The sequence below is a fragment of the Ascaphus truei genome, unplaced genomic scaffold, assembly GCF_040206685.1.
Source record: "Ascaphus truei isolate aAscTru1 unplaced genomic scaffold, aAscTru1.hap1 HAP1_SCAFFOLD_2771, whole genome shotgun sequence".
Classification (NCBI taxonomy): Eukaryota; Metazoa; Chordata; class Amphibia; order Anura; family Ascaphidae; genus Ascaphus; species Ascaphus truei.
Genome location: NW_027455719.1, coordinates 9,003 through 26,533, shown reverse-complemented (window position 1 = coordinate 26,533; position 17,531 = coordinate 9,003). Strand labels below are relative to the sequence as shown.

The 17,531-nt window shown below is 43.8% G+C and overlaps 1 protein-coding gene across 1 annotated transcript; it reads left to right on the top strand.

The window, feature by feature from the left end:
• The first annotated feature begins 565 nt into the window (after positions 1 to 565).
• Positions 566 to 17,180, top strand: LOC142481526 (amyloid beta precursor protein binding family B member 2-like). The gene is made up of 4 exons (XM_075582923.1): positions 566 to 858; positions 15,684 to 15,746; positions 16,292 to 16,377; positions 17,036 to 17,180. The coding sequence occupies exons 1-4, from the start codon at positions 589 to 591 to the stop codon at positions 17,178 to 17,180; spliced, it is 564 nt and encodes a 187-aa protein (XP_075439038.1). The 5' UTR covers positions 566 to 588.
• The last annotated feature ends 351 nt before the right edge of the window (positions 17,181 to 17,531 follow it).

The following is a 17,531-nucleotide window of genomic DNA, read 5'->3' as shown; positions in this document are numbered from 1 at the left end:
CCACATTTAAATGGTTATGGGCTCACTCCATAGCATCTTCCACTCAGGGGAACTTGCCTGCTTGCAGTTTGGCTGTGACATCTCTAATACAGAGTGCTTTTCCTGGTAATGTACAGGTTAATAAAAGCTTCAGTCAGACAGAACTTTGCAGCTAATATTGACAGATTTACTATAAATCATTCTTCCTGTTATTAAACAGGTTATTAAGAATTTATATTAGCGTTAGGGACCCCTGATATGTGGTCTGCCTTGGCGTTGGCTCAGGGGCTTACAACAATTTTGGCCAAAAATTTCAAACTAAAAGACCATTTACTTATTAGATATTTATCCATATATATTTAGGCACTGTACCGTGTATGAGTCTCACTAGATGTGCTAAAAACTGAGCTTTGTCTGTGTTTTATGTTATGTCTCTCTATTAAAAATAAAGCCACATGTTCAGCTGCTTTGAAAGGATACGGATTGCAACGCATTGTATCGCAGGCCCCAAAAAAGAGGTAAAATATATGGGCCTTTGCATTGTTTCCTTGATGAGTTAAGTCATTGGTACTTGGAGGTAGGGATATTGGGGTATGCTAAGTAAATGGTATGCTTGTAAAATCCCAGATCGTAGCTTTATGCGAGTTTTCTTTTTCTTCCCATTTTCCAGCAGATATATGGAGCGACCACTCATTTCAGACAGACCCGGACCTACCACCAGGCTGGAAAAAAATCAATGATATTGCTGGGATCTACTACTGGCACATACCAACTGGAGCAACCCAGTGGGAGCGTCCTGTGTCCGCACCAGTGGATCTCCCGGGGTCACGGAAGGGATCGCTCAGCTCTGCCAGTTCATCTCCTACTCCAGAGAATGAGGTGAAATGCGGTGCTAGGGACAGTGTCTGCTTCCAACGCGCTGCGGTGGGGGTCCATGCTTCTGAATGGGACCCCCCACAGCATTAGTCCTTTGGTGCCGCAACCACCACGGCCGAGGCACCAGAGATGTTAAGTCTTGCTACGTCTGTAGATGCAATCACTACTACCTGCGATTTTGTTCTCTACATATTTTGGTAATGGAGGACACCATGAGTTCCAATGTGGTCTTCCTTTATCAGGTCTCCAAAGTTGCCGGCCACCTTGAATCGTATAAGATGCCAATCAGCAATCGGACTTCTTTGGGTCGGGGACACCACTTGGCATGGTTCAATAATTTTTTAATAGAGTAGTTTATTTCATTCACAGGTGGGAAGTAGAAGTGGTGGCAGTAACATGGCATATTCAGGCAAGTTCAGCCTCTGTAAGAGTCTAGTTGGGCCATGTTTATTTTATTTTACAGGATCAGAAATTAATAAAATATCGAAAAGGGGAATCCTATTTTTTTAAATCAAATTACTGTATGTAATTAAAATAATAATAATAATTAAAAAAAAAAAAGAGTACTAGGATTGTACGAAAAATCCAATATGACTTTCATAAAGCCAGTCCTTGTAAAGCAGAGTTATTCATATGTGACTGTAGATTACGATAGGCTCCCTGTGCACTGTAACAGTAATTACTTATTGGAAGCCAACATAATCGGCCCCTTGAAGCCAAAGAGCCATCTGCTTGGCCGCTTTGGTTGAAGTCCTCTTTTGCTGTAGAGCAATGTCTTTCATGCACCTCTTGCAGTAAAGTCATTGAGTATGAGGGTTTTGTAGTGTTGAGAGTTATATGGACAAATTCTACAGTAGCAGTTCTCATGGCCACTTAACCCATCTGGCTCTACGGCTTTTTTTGTCCACTTTAAGAGGGTTATGACAGGAAAAGGGCAAACATTGTTGTTAGAAGGTCCTGTTACCTCGTAATCGTTTTTCTTCTCCTAAATATTTATGCTTTTTTACATTTAGTGGGCCAAGAATCAAGCTCCAGGCTGGCTTTTCTTGTGACTAACTCACAGGGGTGATTCATGAAACTACGATCGGGGCACTAATGTGCAGAAACTCCCATTCACATCAATGGGAATGTCCATACCATAGCACCATCATTGGCACTAGCACAGTTTAATGAATAACTCCATCAAAGTGTTATTTTGAGCATACCTCTATTAATATCAATGTATTTAGCATCTGCTTTGAGCTGCTCTTGTCAGCTAATGCTATGGGAAGTATTTACAGAAGTAGCAGTTACTACTTTCGCTATGGCATGATAACGCGTTACCGCTGACGCATGCTTTCATACGTTATTGTGCGATTTTCTATTCCATGTAGATGCAAGTTGCAAAACTGGGCAATTTTGCGACCTAATTGTGTGATTTCACGCATTACTGCGGGATACTGATAGCCAGTACATTAATGGCTGCTACATCTGTATATGGAGCCATAGAATAAGTTATGGGAGGCGTTTCTAGACAATCTTTGCAAGCTAAAAACCCAGACCCATAGTATTATATATTTCTATATTTAATAGTGCAAACTGGCGAGCTACGGGGAAATTGACCACAAATATGTAGCAGTAAACAAAGACGCCCCAACGCACATCCGGTGTGACACATTATTTAGTTCATTTAAAAAAAAATGTTCTTCTCATAAGTACTGTAAGGGCCATTTAGTTTAATCTTTTGGCCAAAAAATGTTAAGCTGCTACCACATTAAGGTCGCCCCTTTCAGCAGATTCCTACGCTACCAATGTGATACTGTCCTTTGTATTTCCTCCACTACGTAGAGAAAAGAGGATACAAAACAATGATAGTCAATAGCATGGGATGTGTGACATGTATGTGGTGCCTAAGGGGTTAAAATGTAGATGCACATAGATCCAGATTCACAGAATGGTGCTAAGCTTTAGCGCCTTTATCCTGATTCATATGAATGGGAGCCGAGGCGTGCTAAAGCTTAGCACCGTTTGTAGATCTGGGCGTATGCAGTGGATTGTGTGAGCTACAAAAAACAAAAGTGCACTAAGAAATATATACATACACTTCCCAAGCTTATTGCTGCAGCACAAGTTATCTCCACCTCTCTCCTTTGGGAAGATATCTCTCGATAACTTCTGCGATTACATGTGTGTATTAGGACCTGCTGATTAAACACATTTTGATTCGTCCAGAACTCGACTGGTTTTGATGTTGGATTAAAAAAACAAAAATCTGATTATTTTTTTTGCTCTCAAAAGTTGTTTCAACTTTTTTGAACTTCTAGCTTTTTGCAAAAGTTAGTGGTGTTTATTCAAAAAGTTTGACCATTTTATTTGATTTTTTTTTTAATACCAAGAAAAAAAAAAAAGAAAGAAGAAAAAAACTAAACATAGATCCATGAAATCCAATAAATATTGACTATTGTGTCTTTTTTTTCCTGTCAGATCAGCTTTGCTTTTTTTTTTTTTTTTTTAACTTTAAAGCATATTTAATCATCGGGTTCAGCTTTATTTTATTTAGGCATGAAAAAAAAATAGATATTACTGTTCTCTTACTGTACACTTCTTTAAAGCAGCAATACTACATCCCCCTCTTTTATCACATTATTTTCATATGTTAAGCATGAGACAGTGTATAATTCTACATTCTTACCTAAATTGACAATCCTTTGGTGCTCCTGTTATAAATCTGTCAAAATCCTGATTGTGTGCCTAATGAAATAGACGCTTTCAGTTTCAATTAATCCTTCAATCAGTGTAACTCATCAGCTACAATGTATCCTTATTTTACTAAAGTAACATTATCTATTGTTACAGTTTGCAGCTCAAACTGCTGGGAACATTGGCAACAAATTATCCCAAACAGGAAAGTGTTATAAAGATCTGCTTTGCACTGCTAGGGAGGTGGGTTAAAACTGGCTATAGAAATCAAAGGATGCTTAAAAACTCATTAAAAATGACATTAAGAGTTGAATTAAAAAAAAAAAAATCACAATGATCTAATACTACAGAACTGATTTTTTTTTTTTTTTTAAAACATAAGATTTTACATGTTTTGCTGCTTTACATGGAGGGTTTTCATATGCAGAAATAAATTATCAGCAAGCAAAAACCCTTCCTGCAGAGGGCAGGGCCGGACTAGCCACCGGTCCAGAGACTCCTTGGTTCAGTCAAACCTATCATTTAAAGCATACATATTGCAATCTTCGGCACGTTTACTTGTATCATAGCTCACAATTGTTGTGTTGAGCACAAAGTTGCAGGCAGCCATTATTCTCTCCACTACATGTGGGTGTAACATGTGATGTGATGGTATGACACTAACAATTTCTATAGCCACACATAGTTAAGATCCCATCACAAGATTGTGGTGCTGTCTCATAGCAGCAGCAGGCACGTAGAGCTGGGATGGGGGCGGATACAGTTTCCCCTGTCATCATCCTTCCCTGTGTGGCACTCCCCTATGGGCGTTTCCTTGCAGTGGTGGAGAGATTGTGTGGGGCTGGTTACTCCCCCGTTCAGAGCCGCGATGCGCATGCGCGAGACTAGTGAGTTCTGATTGGTTATGACACAAACGTGACGTCACAGATATCGCGAGACTTGGCGGCCATTGCTACATAAACGCTCTGTATATCGTGTAGAAGCACTTCTTGATAAAGTGCTATGCACGAAACGCGTAGAAGGGTTGCATCCCTTGATTTTATGACACTTCAATAAAGATTGGATATTTTTGGCCAGACCTGTTCCTCATTTGGATCGCGGTGCGCTGCATCACTCTCTACTTTGCTAGCCATTAAACTTCTACAGAGCTGTCACCCACCAAGGATACAAATCCGTGAGATAGGGAGTTTCTGCAAAAAGAAATTGGACCTTAAAGCATCATTCCCCCTTCTTAATGCACTTTTACCCCCCGTTATTTTTACAGGATAGGAACCGTCGGTTTCCCGGAGATAAATCGCACTATTTTCAGCTCTGGAGACTCCTCCCCCTCCCCTGTTCCCGAGATTCGTACGGTTGAAGTTACTAGGTTTAAATCTCCCTCCAGGGGAAAAGAAATGGCTGCCAAATCTCTGGCCAGTGTTGTTGCAGCTTCCTATCGGACGGCCATTTCAATTTCCTTCAAAAGCAGGAAGTATCTCGGACATGGGGAGTCCCCAGAGCTGCAAATAGCATTCTTCAGCTCTGAAGAACTCCCTCTCTCCCCCCTTCCTGCAAAAATTGCTTCAATTGAAAAGTGCAATCCCTTTCAGTGCCCAAGGGTTTTGGAACCCCATGGTGTGGAGGCTAAAAAAAAACACTTGTGGGGGAGATAGCATCCTGTGCTCCTATCGAGCTCAGGACACGATCTGCACTGACGTCGGGCAGAAGGGGGGATGACTCCAGCGGAGGCGATATCACCGAAGCGGTCACGTCATCGCCGGCTCGGGACACTAAAAGGGTTAAAAATAGGTGACGCTAAAAATCAGCGACACAAATGTCAAACCTTTATATCACCAGATATCAACGAGGTCATACACAGGAAAAGTCCCTTTTAAAAACACACATACATACAGTACATTTTAATTTCACACTCATTTGGACTGATGTGATGCGACAGGCAGTCTGCAGGGATGTTTGGAATCTCCAGTGTGCAAACAAGGTGCATGAAATATGGACTCGTTCTGTCTCTGGCTAGGCCTTTTTGTCATTGTGCATCTATCTTTCATACTAGCCTTTTTCTTCAGACAGCCAAAGTTGTCTGTGTAAAGCCAGGGAAATGATAGGACATGAAATAAACATTAAACCCTCCTGAGCGTGAATATTTTAGCACAGCGACCAATACATTATTATTGTATGAAACAGACATGCAAATTTTGGAGTCATGAATATTTTATTTGCTTTGAGGCATCAAATTATATATTTAAAATAAAAGCAGATTGATGTTATCCGCTGTCATGCACGAAAAAAAAAAAAGTAATAAATATTTAGATACGCATCGAACCGCGACTGCTCATTTTATGGTGATTAACGGGCTAAATCACTAATTTCAAAGGGATCAGTACAAAGTAGACACCCTGCGTGGTCTGGATACAATTATTTCACTGTACACAAAAAATAATTAGACATTGCAGCAATTCATACTAATGTACATGGCTTTAATAGGAAAGTCATCACATTAATATTAGCTGGTACTATCCCCGTGTGATAAACACTTAATGGCTTAATGGCAGGACCGTGCATGACGCTTCAGGCTTATCTCACAGTCTTCTGCTTTGTTTATCCTTTATCTCGCAGTAATTCACTTGCTGAGGCTGAAATAATCAATATATTTTCATCAAATAATGTTCCTTAAAAAACAAGGAAATAAAACCCCACAGTTTCCATAAATGAATGGCAGACACAGGTGGGAAAGATCTAGAAAAAAAAATAGCATGTCAGACACCAAGGCCCATATTTACTACGCCGTGCAAAAGCCGTAAGTCACTGTACAGGCCATGCAGCTTGAAACGTTAAAACATGCGCACTTTCTAGGCACCACAAGGTGCCTTCTTAAGGTCAACCCTTTGGTGGCTTCATAAATGCCACATTTTATAATAATGTCAGTTACCCAATTAAAGTACCATTTCTGCCTAATGTACTGTATGTGTTTAAATATTCTTTTAATAAAAGCCATTAGCTCCCTGTTGCTTGGTATAATTTAGACATTTTAGAAATGGCTTATGCTGTCTGTAATCTGCCCGGTTTTCTGTAAACACGAATATGAAGCATATTTTAGAAGGCAGTAGAAATACCTGATAGACATAGTTAAGTCCAATTATGAAAAGGCTACACCCATTAGCTCAAGGGTAGAGCTCTTCAAATGTCTGCAGGACAGATATGTCATTGACTGGGCTTTTTCTTCTAGGCTTGAAATATACTGTCATTAGAAAACCTGGTTCTGCTTTTCTCAGTGCATCATTTTACAGCAGAGCCTGCAGTCATCATTCCTATAAACCCCAGCTGTAAATAAGGGCCATCCAAAGCAGGGGTCTAAAACTCAGTCCTCAAGGGCCTCCAACAAGCCAGCTTTTATGCATATCCCTGCTTCAGCATAGGTGGCTCAATCTTTGAGCCACCTGTGCTGAAGCTGGGATATCCTGAAAACCTGACCAGTTGGTGGCCCTTGAGGACTGGAGTTTCCCACTCCTGGTCTATATCCTCTGTTTACTGTTAGCTAGTGTTGTACCTGGTAGCGATTTAAAAAAAAAAAAAAAGGGGGGGGGAGGGGGTAACGGGTACCCGGCCAAAATCAATGGTTCTACCCGGCCGGGTACCTGGATAGCCGGTTTGACACACCTGGCGACAGTGTCCTCCGGCCGACTGGGGACAGCAGGAATCCCTTACCGCGCGGCTTGTTTCCTTAATGCCTGCAGTTCACAGATCACCACACGCCCGCCCCACCTCCGCTCCTCTTCCGCTCCCCCCCACCTCTGCCGCACCTCCGCTCCCGCTCCCCCCCACCTCCGCCGCACCTCCGCTCCCGCCTGCTCCTCCTCCGCTCTCATCCGCCGCACCTCCACTACCGACCTCCGCTGCTCCAGACCTCCGCTCCCGCCCGCTCCTCCTCCGCTCCCGACCTCCGCCGCACCCGCCCGCTCCTCCTCCGCTCCCGTCCGCCGCCACACCTCCGCTCCTGTCCGCCGCACCTCTGCTGCTCCCGACCTCCGCACCCGACCTCCGCACCTCCACTATAGAATCCTGCTGTCCCACGCCGGCTGAAAGGTAAGTCATTCGATTTTCAGGTACTCTGACATTACCCGGCGCTGAGCCCACTTCTCAGTTGCCGGGTCCGGGTAGCTGGAAATGTGCCGGGTACCTGGTACTCGGTACACCACTACTGTTAGCAAATGACACCGCAATGTAATGTAATGTAGACCTGCACACGCCAGTTCTCTTGCTGCAACTGCATTTGATCAACACTTGACTGTAATCATTGTTTCAATTTGTATTAATGTAGAGCTAATCAGAGTGCTCAGTGCCTTACTGAGATGTTATACTGTACAAGGAATACAATTAGTAACAACTGCATAATGCAAAAAATAAGCAACATTGGGAAAACAGGGTGATTTTACAAAGCTATGGAAATGGTTTCTTGGAAAGGGGACTTTTCAGGCGGGCCTTGCACTGTTTTACCTCCATATTTTAAAACCAAGGTTCTTATTCAGTATGTAACACAGGAGGGTGAGGGACTAGGTGGTATGGTACCTTTTATTGGACCAACAAGTAGTCAATGTGTTACAAGCTTTTGAACCTCTCATACCCGAACATACCCGATGAAGGACCCTGAGAGGTTTGAAAGCTTGTAACATTTCAACTACTTGTTGATCCAATAAAAGGTGTCATAGCACCTACTCCCTCCCTCTCCTTTGTTACTACACAGAAGAAAGGACCAAAACGGCTACCCAACCTTCTCTGCTTATTCAATATGTTAACATCCCGCTTCTCTTTGTCAGGGGAGGCTCTGAGCTCAGTACGAGTGAATGAGGTGCAGACTTCTCCCTGACATAGAAAAGCAGCTTCCCAGCAGATTAAATAGAGGTCACAGAGAGGTCCTGTTAAGTCACCTGGGCTAGAATCACCAAGTGCAGTATAGCTATATAGATATCATCCATAAACATATATAAAAAATACTGTAAAGCTAAAACACAAAAGGCATTTTCTGTGGCTCACACATACAAGGGCTGTCTTCAGGATATTTCCCCGGTCTTCATCATAACCGCCAACATTGAGCACCACTGCTCTGGTTCCTGTTTGCATTGGTAGAGGGAAGGTTTTTTTTGGGGGGGTAGAGGATGTTAGGACAGCATTTAGAGTAGCTAAGGGCAAGAGTCAGACAGGAAAGGAATATCGCTATTTGCTAAATACCCTTTTGCTAATGTATATTAAACTATCTTTAGCAGTTCCTCTCCCCACCACACATCAATTGGTAGATACGGTAGATCTTCTAAATCCAGTTCCCAAGAGGAACTTCAGCATTTTATGTTTTCCTGTAAATTATTTAGTGTATTATTTAATTACCAAAACATCTTTGGTCATCAATTTCCTTCTCTTTGTAGTGTCACTTTACTAATTTTACAGTCTTAATACATTAAGCGTTTCAGAAAATAAGTAGCAATGGGACCCCTGGATTATTGCTTCATAGTCACTTTTTAAATGTATTTAATATACTGTAGTAACTGTTATTAAGGGTTTACAGGTAAAGGAAAATAAATGCTGTTAATGGATTACGAGGTTGAAAGTAAATATAAAAAGGTAAAATGTGGATGTACATCTAAGTCCCATTAACCTTAAAATACAGCAAATAAAACTATCACTTGTGAGCATATTCACGTCTCAGACAGATCTGTAACCCGGCCTTTCCCCATTATCTCCTAGCATACAGTGCTTCCACTGCAGCCAGGGATTCTGGGAAATGACATGGAAATGAGCACACACAGTATCACTATTTGATTCGTATCCACTTTAAATGAGCAGTACTAGCCGTCAAATTATTATTTTTTTACAAATATAGAATTGAAGCAGGGGGTCTCCAGAGATGAACCCCACTAATTTCAGCTTCGGGGACCCCCTATTTCCAGAGATGTTTCCCTCCGAAGTAGGTGCCGGTAGCTGCTCCGGCTCAGCAAGCAGTGCTTTCAGGTTTGAAGCTCCCACGTCACATGGGCCAAAAGGAAGCCGCACCGATGACGTCACAGCTTCCTATTGGCCCACAGGCCGAGGAATATCTGAACAGCGGACATATTGTGAACCCTGGTAGCCAAGCACAGCTGCTACCGGCACCTAATTCACAGGTATCTCCGGAAGTAGGGGGTCCCCAGAGCTGAGATTAATTGTGTTCAGCTCCAGAGAACCCTGCTTAAACTATATATATATTGCAAAAAAAGCCACCGCCTTGGATTGCCTCTTTAACATGGAGCCCTATAAGCTTATGCCAGCCGTATAAATATAAAAATGTGTCGCCAAACAATTCATAGAGGGCATTCAGTTATTTGACCCCCTTAGTTAGTACACACTAGAGACAGTGGCGTAGCTAGACATGTGCGGGCCCCCAGGCAAAAAAATTCAGGGCCCCCTCATATCTCTCTCTCTTTGCATCTCTGCTCTCTCTCTCATGTCTTTCTTTTCCCTCTTATATATTTTTCTCTTGTACTTCATTTTCTCTCTTACTTCCTGTATCCTTTCCTTTTCATGTCTGTTTTTACCCCTGTGATTTAACCCTTCCCCTCACTCACCTTTCACAGCCTGTCTCTCAGGCTGCAGCTCCAGCCCCACGCTGCACTACTTGAGGCCCCGCCCCTGAACTAGGCCCCACCCACCTCTGAAGGCTCTGCAGAGGAAGGTATTTCCCTCTGTGCTTCCTACTGCATGTCAGGGCCCCGCCCCCTGACCTGGGCCCATCCACCTGCAGAGGAAGGAATTTCCCTCTGTGCTTCCTACTGCATGTCAGGGCCCCGCCCCCTGACCCCGCCCACCTGCAGAGGAAGGTATTTCCCTCTGTGCTTCCTACTGCATGTCAGGGCCCCGCCCCCTGACCTGGGCCCATCCACCTGCAGAGGAAGGTATTTCCCTCTGTGCTTCCTACTGCATGTCAGGGCCCCGCCCCCTGACCTGGGCCCATCCACCTGCAGAGGAAGGTATTTCCCTCTGTGCTTCCTACTGCATGTCAGGGCCCCGCCCCCTGACCCAGGCCCCGCCCACCTGCAGAGGAAGGGATTTCCCTTTGTGCTTCCTACTGCATGTCAGGGCCCAGCCCCCTGACCCAGGCCCCGCCCACCTGCAGAGGAAGGGATTTCCCTCTGTGCTTCCTACTGCATGTCAGGGCCCCGCCCCCTGACCCAGGCCCCGCCCACCTGCAGAGGAAGGTATTTCCCTCTGTGCTTCCTACTGCATGTCAGGGCCCCGCCCCCTGACCAGGCCCCGCCCACCTGCAGAGGAAGGTATTTCCCTCTGTGCTTCCTACTGCATGTCAGGGCCCCGCCCCCTGACCAGGCCCCGCCCACCTGCAGAGGAAGGAATTTCCCTCTGTGCTTCCTACTGCATGTCAGGGCCCCGCCCCCTGACCCAGGCCCCGCCCACCTGCAGAGGAAGGGATTTCCCTCTGTGCTTCCTACTGCATGTCAGGGCCCCGCCCCCTGACCTGGGCCCGCCCACCTGCAGAGGAAGGTATTTCCCTCTGTGCTTCCTACTGCATGTCAGGGCCCCGCCCCCTGACCCAGGCCCCGCCCACCTGCAGAGGAAGGGATTTCCCTCTGTGCTTCCTACTGCATGTCAGGGCCCCGCCCCCTGACCAGGCCCCGCCCACCTGCAGAGGAAGGAATTTCCCTCTGTGCTTCCTACTGCATGTCAGGGCCCCGCCCCCTGACCCAGCCCACCTGCAGAGGAAGGAATTTCCCTCTGTGCTTCCTACTGCATGTCAAGGCCCCGCCCCCTTACCCAGGCCCCGCCCACCTGCAGAGGAAGGTATTTCCCTCTGTGCTTCCTACTGCATGTCAAGGCCCCGCCCCCTTACCCAGGCCCCGCCCACCTGCAGAGGAAGGTATTTCCCTCTGTGCTTCCTACTGCATGTCAGGGCCCCGCCCCCTGACCTGGGCCCATCCACCTGCAGAGGAAGGAATTTCCCTCTGTGCTTCCTACTGCATGTCAGGGCCGCAAAGTGCCGCTGACAGGGGGGAGGGGAGATTGGGCCCCCGGGCTTTGCCCCGGCTATAGCTACGCCCCTGACTAGAGGTCATTGTGACTTAGATTTCCATGTTAATACAAAGCACTCCCAGGCTTAGCTACTGGAATCTCACCCCTTCAGGCACTTACAAAGTAAAACACAATCACGTCACCAGCCACTGACAGATAACTGGAGTGCACATTACAAGGCGTGAATGTTTGAGGAATGTCAGCTATCCAATTGCTGAAAGGGGCCTATCTCTACTGGGAGCTGGAACATATTTCTTGTGCTCTGAGCTGACATCCTCTAGTGATGCTTCTCTTGTCAGTTTTCAATTAATCCTGTGATTACCAGGGAGAAACCGAGCGAGGATGTTGCCTGCAAACCAACACGTTTAAGAGACACCCGGTGCCTGTGAATTACTTGAAGAAGCAATCTGATTTTATTTATTTTTTGTTCCCCACTGAACCAGGTTATGAACGAATCACCTGGATGCTGAGGGACATGTTCCCTGGCAGAACCCCTGGTTTTAGAAAGTTTTTCACATAATGGAGAGTTTTGGCGTTTGGGTTCCACGCAGAATGATATACAGAGGCTCCTGGCAGCCAGGGGCTGTGATCAGGATCTGGTTAAGTTGGGATGGAAAGGGAAAATCGTATCTCTTGTTCTTTGGGAACAAGCACTTTTGTGCAGTGAGGGTCGGAAGGAAGTCATTGTATCAGTAGAAAGAAAATCATTTCTTAGCATAGATCCATTTTTTCTTTCATATTTCCTTTTTCAGCAGCATCTGTAATGAAGTTGCTTACGTTTGATTCAAATTGTTACACCCCTCCACCTAGACCTATCAGAGTTTATTGATACTAAAGACATACAAAATAATGAGAAAAGATGCAGCATTTCGATGCATCTTTTTCCAATGTGTTTGTTGCTTAACTAGACCTATTGACACTCCTGAAATCTCAGGCTGGAACAAACAGGGCAATAATGCATTGAGATATAGAGGCTAAAAGACACACAATAGAAAATGTTTCTTCTATCATGATTTCAACACCCAAATTCTCATGATACATATGCCAGGCTTCACTAAACCTCCGATAGGGGTTAATGCAACGTGATCCTGCGGGAACTGCCATTGACTTGACTGACAGCTAACACTAGATGGCGCTAAAATAACCGGTATTGGATGTTAATGAGTCTCCCCATAGTCCACACAATGTTTAGGTCCATGTATAAATCAACAAAGATTCGGAATCAATCCTAATTGATATTCTTATATGGTGCTATATAGTCTTAGTCTGAGGAGTTTACAATTGAATGTTCCAGGCGCAGTGACTCAGTGTTTTCCAGCACCACAGCTGTATCCCCAGAGGTTCTTGAGGAACATGTGTTAGATATGTGGGCAGACCCTTGAAGTGTTTTTTTCCCCCCGCCTTTGCTAAGATGAGACGTTAGATTCAGAGTGGGCAACTCCAGTCTTCAAGGGCCGCCACGAAGTCCGGTTTTCAGGACATCCCTGCTACAGGCCTGAGCCACTGATTGAGCCACATGTGCTGAAGCAGGGATATCCTGAAAACCTGACCTCTTGGTGGTTCTTGATGACTGGGGTTGCCCACCCCAGCCTTAGATGGTTACATTTCTCTTCTGACCTTTTTTATCTAAATGTCCACCTTCCTAGAGACATAAACACATTTCCCCTTAATCCCTACTGAAAACATGCAGGCGCTTATGATCTCCCATCCACCATCAGCTGATTGCTGGAAGGGCACCAGTGCTCCAAATTGATTCCAATAACACAAACTGCATATTGGATATGTTCATGTTTTTCACAGCTCTTGTATCCACAGCAGGATTACGATTATAATCAGTGCTCCTGCACAGATTCATTTTGCTTGCTTTCAAAGCCACGACTAAATGCACAGATTCATTGTCTGTTTTTTAAGTCCATACTAACTTTTCCATCTCCTGTCATTTGTTTTTGGTAAGTACTGTGCCTTGTAATAGTGCCGTGCGCTCTCCCCAATCTACGTCCCTTTCCATTGCTTGGGCTCCATTCTATTTTAGAATAAGTCATGTACAATATACTCTTCTGTGCTAAAGGTTGTAGCCCAGGCATACTGTAAGTGCAACCACTAAAACCACTGTAACCTATACACCATGGTAACTTCTTGAATGTTAGTTCAAATTGCCAGTAATAAGCATGATCTTGCTTTCAAAACAGGGGAGTCATTAGATTTTATACAGTGGCCTTGCTAACTAAACCCAACATTATATATATATATATATATATTACTGTATGCTCATTTGCATGTCAGACAGGTCTGCAACCCCGCCTTTCACCATTATCACCCAGCACACAGCACTTTCACTGCAGCAAGGGATTCTGGGAAATGACATGCAAATGAGCACACAGTGCCACCTTTTGCTTCAAAACCATTCAACATGGTTCCCCTATAGGCTTAAGCTTGCTGCATGGTCACAGCTTTGAGCACAGCCAGGGTTAAGATGCATAGCCAGTAAACCATGTTGAATGGTTTTGAAGCAAAACGTGGCACTGTGTGCTCATTTGCATGTCATTTCCCAGAATCCCTTGCTGCAGTGGAAGTGCTGTGTGCTGGGTGATAATGGTGAAAGGCGGGGTTGCAAACCTGTCCAAGACATGCAAATGAGCATACAGTAATATTTCCATTTGCTATATGCTTTGCTGTGGAGGGTTTTTGTCACTTTTTTTACCCACCATAACTTAACTAACTATATATTGTGATGCCGACAACACATTGCAGTCTCTTTTATTCCAAATGAGGCAGGAAACGCTGTATTTCTCTATACTTGGGGTTTATTTACAGGGATAAATAATACAAATAGGCTCACCGTCCCTTTAAGAAAACCAAATAAAATAAAATCCTATTCCTATTCAGGGAACTAACTGACTTCTCAGGCCCTTACTATCAGGGCCGCCAGCTAAGCCGGTTGTCAGCCGCAAAACATGTACATTCCATACAAAGTCTCTGCAGATAATAACAAAGCGCTTGCCTTATCTTTAGTCTTTTAAGGTCCTCTGCAACCAGACGTCACTGCTTCAGCATGGCTCTCTCAGCAGTGTCTCTCACTCTCTGCAAGCTTCTTTAACCAGCTCCTGGTAGCTGGGGAGCTCCTCTGTCTTCCCCCTTCTCTGGGGAAAAACTGTCTCTCAGTGCCTTGCTGCTTCCTTGTTTTTCAGGAGTTCAGCCAACGCTGATTAATTAGATTTCAGGTGTTCTTGACAACTCCAGGGAGGATTAACTCTTTCCAGCACCTAGATGCCAGTGCTGGTATCACAATATGTAAATATATATATATATATATATATATATATATATATATATATATATATATGTGTATAAAAAAATGTTTTATTGCTAAATATTATTTATGCATCTGATTACAGATGGCAGCCATTGTGAATAGAATATTGTATGCATTGTACCATTTTTCCCGCAGTATAGGAATTGATGGAAAACAAATATTTCAAAAACTGAACTGGCAATTTCCCAGTAATATGCTAGAGAGCCATTCAGAGTGTAACTTTACAGACGGTGCTAATTTTGCTCCGGACAGCTTCCGCCAGTGCAAGTTTTAAATGAGAGGTTTAGAAATCTGAGCTGGCCTTTCTATTTCTCATGGAGAATGGCTGCAAACTTCATCCACTCCGCTTCCAAATCGCCCTCCCCCATACTAAAACCAGCCACATCTGTGGACATATGCCATTCTCACTTACATTTAAAAACCTTACGAACAATTTTACACCTATGGCAGCCATTAGGATTTAGAGCCGATGTGTAAAAGCAGTACAAAGTGTGCCCTTTCTGCTTTTTTTTTAAATGCCAGGGCTTTTATCCACTAAGAAAATTTGAAAAATGAACCACTTTGGTGCCAAAGAGCTAGTAACGCCCTGCTCTGCATTGGCCTTCTGGCAGCAAAGAGGTTAATGGGAGATTCGGTCAGTGTTGGCATTGAGTGGTTGCACCCAAGAATTTAAGGCGTTGTTGATCCTTAACTCATCCTGTGTAATATATGCTAACAACATTGTCTTGTGTTTTTGTTTTCTTTTTTTTTATCAATGTCCTCCCTCCCCTGTGAATAATTGTATATCTAGAAACAGCCATGGAGTGATTTTGCTGTTCTGAATGGGGGAAAGATTAATGTTGACATTTGGAAGGCAAGTATTCTGGTCAGAACATTTCATGGTGTCTCCCTTATGTGTGTGTGCATGGCACTGGCTGGGTTATCTTCACAGTTATCATCCATAGACCAGGCGAAAAAAGAACGAGGGTACCACAGGGGGCAATCTCTCTGGCCAATGACCATAGTCTTTTTTTTTTTTTTTTCTTCTGACCTCTCTGACTTTGTAACCCAACTTGGTCAATTATTCAATTAGAATGACATGCTTGATCCATATGAATAGATGAACACACAGGCATAAAGTGCATGCTTTTTTCTTTTAACCAAATTCCTCTCTATGCTTCTTTGCAGGGAGGGAAAACATTTTGGCCCATATTTACTAAGCATTGCTATTCCAAGGCACCTTGTGCCAAAAGACACCTTATGGCTCTTCAGGTTAATGTGCCATCAGATGTCTTCCGGCACCAGAAGATATCTTATGGTGTAGCGCCACTTAGTAAATATGGCCGATTGTCTTTTGCTCCGTTCATACTGTGCACTACATAACCGCCATGTCGTAATCGGAGATTTGTTTATCTTTAGGACCTGCACGCAGCCTCAGTGAACCCAGATCCCAGTCTAAAGGAGTTTGAAGGAGCAACATTACGCTACGCCTCATTAAAGCTAAGGCAAGGTTCTTTCAGTGCTAAATACCAATTTCGGCCGGTAATATTGACCATTCAGTGAGGTTCTCGGGCCCCCTTAGTCACACAGCTTGTGCTCTGTGCAGGGCATTCTCTGTTTCAGTCTGTTCTTGTGGATTCCCGTCTAACCACTGAATGGTAAAACCAGCTCTTTAGAGTGTTCCGTTAATTGGAGAAATGCAGTTTTATTAGCATTTTATATGCACACACATTTTCTATTTTATCATTTATAACTGAGATTTTGATTTGCAACTTTTATACATTAGTCAGGGGTCTTTTTGTTTTCATGGCTTTTCTGTCAAAAGGATTTAACTTCCTCACGTCCAGGAATCCTTTTCCTTTCATAAAAGCGAGGTTCCAATAACCCTTTTAACCAATCCACTGCAATGCGTTGACTCCGGCAGTGAAGGGGTTAAAAAAGCAATCCGGACATTTTCTGTTTCTTTTAGGTTCCCAGGATTAAAATAATCTACTTAAAGAGCAAACTCCCCCAAATCACACCCCTTCGGATCATGCTCGACCAACCAAATACCAGTAGAGTCCAGTAATGCTGTTAGCAATTTTTCATGCGTATATGATATATGTTTTAGTTTTATTGTCCCAAGCGTCAGCGTAAAACTGTGCATAACCTTCTCCTTCTCAGAAATGGCCCTCATTCCGACGAAGACGACTCTTCCAGCATCAACAGTGACCCTGAGGCCAAGGTCAGTAAGAGGGATTCTGTTTCATATTTACATGCATCTCAACAAACAAATTATGCATGTTTGACTAGTTTAAAAAAAAAGTGACATTAATTCAAGATCAAAAATGCTGTTCCTCAGACTGCCAGCTTTGCACAAGCAAAATGCATAACAAATTAGTGTAGGTGAATAATGATTACAGCTTCATACAGAATATCACATCAGTGGGCAGCCGCATGCACACTGTGATATGGTATTCTGTGTGCTTAGCCTGTGTAAACTTTTGGGTAGTTCTAATGTGTGATAGCCATTATCTAATGTGTGATAGCCATTATCGCTGGCTAATGGCAATAGAAGTAAAAAGTTTTGCCCTTGGCCCTGGAGACTTTTAATGTGTTTTCTGTTGTATCACAATCTTCACATTCAAAACTCCTGGAAATCACTTTGGGGGATTTCTGA

Bases quoted from the DNA above. Each gene is read 5' to 3' on its own strand.
- LOC142481526 (XM_075582923.1), top strand. From the start codon at position 589: ATGCTTGTAAAATCCCAGATCGTAGCTTTATGCGAGTTTTCTTTTTCT. The intron at 859-15,683 runs GTGAAATGCGGT...TTGTATATCTAG, and splicing joins CTCCTACTCCAGAGAATGAG to AAACAGCCATGGAGTGATTT. The intron at 16,378-17,035 runs GCAAGGTTCTTT...TCTCCTTCTCAG, and splicing joins TACGCCTCATTAAAGCTAAG to AAATGGCCCTCATTCCGACG.